General features: G+C 44.9%; 1 protein-coding gene across 1 annotated transcript in view; it reads left to right on the forward strand.

The window, feature by feature from the left end:
* Positions 1-1105, forward strand: part of LRP8 (low density lipoprotein receptor-related protein 8, apolipoprotein e receptor) — a 41177-nt gene extending 40072 nt beyond the window's left edge. The window contains exon 17 of the mRNA XM_008937492.1: positions 500-1105. Coding sequence (XP_008935740.1) covers positions 500-538 — 39 coding nt within the window. The 3' untranslated portion in view covers positions 539-1105. The remainder of the gene's footprint in view (positions 1-499) is intronic.
* The last annotated feature ends 4028 nt before the right edge of the window (positions 1106-5133 follow it).

Raw genomic sequence — 5133 nt, forward strand, 5'->3', positions numbered from 1 at the left:
CAAACCAGGGAGAACGTTTTCTCTGTAACAGAACAGTGTAAAGAGTCATTGGATTCCTCACGAGGAGGAGTGAGAGAGGGGCTGTAAGAAGTGAAGGAGATTTGCCTTGGCAGACTGAGCTTCACAAACAGCGAGTGGTGCTTCTGATGGCTAGTGCTGCGTGTGGCAGCAAGAGCTCCTGTTCTGCAGGGCAGCCTGTCTGGGTCTCCTCCACAGCAACAGCTCTGTATTATCTAAAGATCCTGCTAAAGACCACACTAGAGAAGGCATCATCCCTTCCAAGGCACTTTAGCCAATACACACGTGAAGTAAAGCTTTCTAGCACCTCTTTAGCAACACCAGAGTGAGTGGTTCCATTTGGGGGAAAACAGTCAGTGCAGAGAACAGACTGGTCACCAAGACACTAGGGACATCAGTGGGATTTTTAACAAGAAATACAAGTTAGCCAAACTGTGACAAGTCACAGATTTTTCTCAGGTGTGGTTTTTTCCCTTCACAGCGTGTAGCATTAAGCTTAGAAGACGATGGGTTGCCATGAGGACGACGTTGCTGCTCCAAACAAAACACTGAACAAACTTGCTTTGGATCACAGAACCTGCGTCTTCTTTTTGATCGTTATTTATGTTGCAGAAGGGTAACCACAAAGTTATAATGAACTGCAAACATCCAAAGGATGTGAGAGTTTTGTATGTATAATCTTTTATACACATTTTAACTTGTTGCACTACCCATTTGTGATAGTGAGTAAGCGACAGCTGAGCTACTAACTCAATGTACATAACCAGCCAGGCTGAAGGTTCGGTAGCTATTGCTTTATTTTAAGACTATATTTATAGATATTTTGTAAATATGTTGAATATGCTTTGTGGCTATCCATCAACATAAGTAAAATAAATTCTGTACAGGCAGTTTAGAAATATTTATTAACAAAATCTGGATTATAAGATCTGATCTGTAAATATAGTAGAGGGGTGAGAGTATTTATTTTTTGTATGTTTGGCTTGCTGTGCATAGATTATCTGCATATATATCTATCTAGACCAGATAGATATATAGGCATATAAATATATACATATATATAAAAATATATACCTATATTTTAAAACTACTAGCCTACATTTATGAAAACTAGGGATAACTGAGTTTTTACAGGATGGTTGAGAAGTTTGCTTTGCAATCTGAAGAGCCTGTAGGGTCAGACAGCTGGAGCACTCCCGTGACAAAGGGAGCTGCTGCTGCTGCTGCTGGGGCTGGGCTGCTGGGACCCTCCAGCCTGGCCAGGAAGGTTCACCTGCAGTGCTTGTAACTGAAGGGCTGTTGCTGACAGCATTCCAGTCAGGAGAACTCGTACAGCACCCAATATCTTGTGTTCTATTGTTGCTTTTTACAGCTTGGTTTAGGTTGGGGGTAGTTTCTAAATAAAAATCTAAATGCTCCTCCCCCCTGGGAATCTTGCACCTCTCAAATTAGCTGAGAATCAGTAGAAACAGAGATTTAGCCATAGGCTTCCACACACCCAAAGCAACCACTCCACCTGGCTCATCAGGACAAGAGAAACGACAAAGCAATAACAGAAGTTCATTCTTCCCTCCTTGCCCTTTTCCCCTACGCATGCTCACGAAGAGTCCAAATCGGGGAGATGCTGTGGGGCAGTTCCTTAATTCAGGACATATAGAACTCCTTGAAGTGCAGCAGTTATTTTCCAAACTACTGCCAAGGGAACAACCCCTGGCGTGGCCGCTGTCCGTACCACAGAGCACTTGGCAAGGAGGTTAAAAGCTCCCAGCCTGCACAAAACCAGGTTTTTCTCACCTCATTCTGTGAGATTCCTGAGGAGTTCCATGGGAAGTGACACGCTCACCTACCACTGCTTGGTGGACTGTACCAAAACCTAGAGAAGTCCTCCTAGTGGTCTTACGCCTGTCCAACCTTTTGCATTCAACTGAGTAAAAGAAACTTGGCCTGAATAGGTTTAGGGGGGTTTTCTTTTGTTTTTCTTTCTTTTAGAATAAATTCATAGTGTAACACGAGCTGGAAGTTGGTTCTCCACTAAGAAAAAGAAGAAAGTGACTAAAGACCTAGTATGTGTTACAAACATAATAGATACTCTCAAAATACTTCCTGGCCTGCATAGACAACACAAAAAATCAAGCATCCCTCTATTTAAATTTTAGATTTTGAGACAGTGAAAAAAACAATTGAGATACCCAGTTATTATTTTAAGGTATGAAGCTGTTTCTACAAACCAATGCACTGTGTGCATGAAGAAAAGACACTGAGAAAAGGCTGTATGTAATAACACTGTAACTAACAGACAAATGTAAATATATTTGAAAGTTCTACAGTTTTGATACTTTTTTAAGAACACAAACACATGAACAAACCTGTACAAACCATGTATAAAACGCTGCAGTTTTTTTCAAACCCTTGTAAATGAGCTCGATGTGCAGTGCTGCTTTCAGCCTTGCCAGATTTGTAACTACTGAGGAGTCAAACACCAAATTTGTTTTTTTAAGAAATTATTTTAAATAACGGTTCCGATTGTTAGGATGATGTTGGACATTGTAATCATTTCTGATCTCTGTCTTGTCATATTGAAGTTCTGTTAGAGTAAGTTCTTGCTTGGTGCCTTTTGTGTTTCTGTTATGTTCTGGAGAGGAGCGGGGCGGGGGCTGCTGGGTGTGACGCGTGCTGTGCTGACGCCAGCGAGGATGACTGAGAACCAAATGAACACCTTTGTACAACACTGCACTCTTTCTACAGAAAGATTAAATTTTTTTATCTGGGACTACCGAACGAATTACTTCATAGTGACTGAAGTGCTGTCCTAGGCCTGGGATTGTGTCGTGTTTCGGTCTGGGTTTTCCTGAACTCTGCACTGTCCAAACCCAAAGTGGGACTTGGGGACGCTGCTGTAGAATTTGGCTGTTTAGCTGCAGCTTCGCAATAGCAACGCTGAAACCAGTTCCTAGTCTGCATGGAAAGGAACAGAGCATTTTGTTCTGAACTGTCTCCCTCTGCCCTTTGGTTTGGGTTGTCTTCAAATCCCACAGAAAACAGTACTGGGACCAGTATTGCCTTGAGCTGAAAACCACGTCAGGGATGTAACCAAAGCAGGTGAGTAAAATTTCCAGTGGTACAAGTGCACTAGAGAAAGTGGTGTGTGGTGAAGGCATCTGTACCACAGACTGGAGTGTTCTTAACCCAGCTTAGTACACCTCAGATGCTTCAACAACTAGCTGCAGACTGCTCCATTTCTATGGACAGCATTTGGTGAAGCTGATCTACAGAAGCAGGGAAACGTGTAGCAGCCAGCCAGACACTTTCACCATCCTGAAAAGAGGAGACAGAAATACTGCAAAGTTTTTTTCTTACCTTAATACGTTTCTTTAGTTAAATACTTTTAGCAGAGTGATAGGACAGCGAATAGAAAAACTAACAAGACAAAAATTCCCTCCAGGTCTAAATAAAGAGGCCAGCACAACTAAAAAGATGTGAAAGAGCCTCCTAAGAGAACCTACCTGTGGCACTGAGGTATGCCTGCCAAAACAACTGGGGTTTTTTTGGTGCATTGGCAATAAAATTTTTTGTTGTTGTTTGTTTCACTTGTTACACATAGCAGCTGTCCAGCAGGAGATGAGCCACAGTCCTGCTGTGCTGCTTGTCTTAAATGCACAGTGTCAACACTGGAAGGATTCAGAGGGGGAGACAGCAGCACAGACAGTGAATTGAGATGTGGGATACAGCAGCCACCTCGCAGAGTCAAGCCACAGACCTTTTGCACATTAACATGCAGGGGGGCTCCGTGGCCAGCTCAACACACTAATTAACAACCCCCCACACTCAGAGGCTCCTTGCCCTCGCTGTGCAGCTCCTGCTGGCCTCTATTCAGCCCAGCACAAGAGCAGCACTGTTTGCCAGCTCACACTGCCCGAGGATGCCCTGGAAACGGCACGCTGGGCGATGAAGGTATCAGAACAGACCCAGGTGATGGTTTAGCAGAGTTGTTTTCAGTCCTAGTTTGAGGGCTGTGGGTTCTCCTGATAACAAAAAACTGGGGCTGCATCTTCGAGGCTCTGTGTTTCTGAAAGGACTTGCAAATGCTCGTTCCCATGAGTGGCAGCATGTCCTAGCCAAGGCTGGCATTTCATGGCGAGGTGAAATGGGGCAAGTCTGGGGTGAAGCAGAGCTCACAAAGGCTGTCCCAGGGACTAGCAGACAGAGGGTGAGACTGAATCCTCATCTGCTGTGGTGAGCTGGAGGAAAGGCATACGCTGGCCCTCCTAGTCACGGGACACAAATGGGCAGCACCGTGCAGTTAAGTAAATAATCTGAACTCCCTGTAAGAGGAAATGGGGGGTTGACTTTCTTCAGGGCAGTGACAAAGACCTAACTGACTCTTCTCAGCTGGATTAGCTGTGCCTGGCAGGCAGTTACCAGGCTCGTTGCACCCCGATCAGCAGGGAAGACGCTGAGCTCCTTTTACCCGGCTGGCTGCACGCGCAGGCTCCCTGGCCAGGACACGGGTCTCACAGGTTCAAACTTCACACAGAGAAAGACAAACTTGTGGCTTTTCATATCACAGCAGCAGCCGCGGTAATACAAAGTATTAGCTCCACAAAAGATCACCAGTGTCCCCAGAACTGAGGCCATCTGCCCAGGACTCTGAACTCGGGTTTCTCATACAACAGTGTCAGCATCTAATGAGCTCCAGCTAAGGCCACGTTCATAGCTCTTACAGGGGGTTAGTAACACTAACTTGTACCTGTACCTGGGTATCAGCCAGCAGAATGAGAACTAACAGGACTTTAAAAGTAACAATCTTTTTCAAATTATTTGCAGCATTCAGTTTTCACCGTGTTCCTCAGTGGGAGAACATCTTCCTGAGGGGTCAGCCGCAGCTGCCTGACAAGTTCTCCACACTATTAAGGAAATCATTGTAATCTTGTCATTCATGACAAGGCAGCCACCTTAGCAGAGGGGTAAAGGTTTTGACAGTGGAACAAGCAAACCTCCCCAATATTTTGATAGGCCCCCACCTGGGTTACATGGACAACATGTGCAGGGTTACAGCAAAGAGAAGGCTGAACTGATAGGGGGGGTTGTCCTCACATCAGTTCAGCTCTTCAGGCC

Source organism: Merops nubicus, unplaced genomic scaffold, assembly GCF_000691845.1.
Source record: "Merops nubicus isolate BGI_N331 unplaced genomic scaffold, ASM69184v1 scaffold16430, whole genome shotgun sequence".
Taxonomy (NCBI): domain Eukaryota; kingdom Metazoa; phylum Chordata; class Aves; order Coraciiformes; family Meropidae; genus Merops; species Merops nubicus.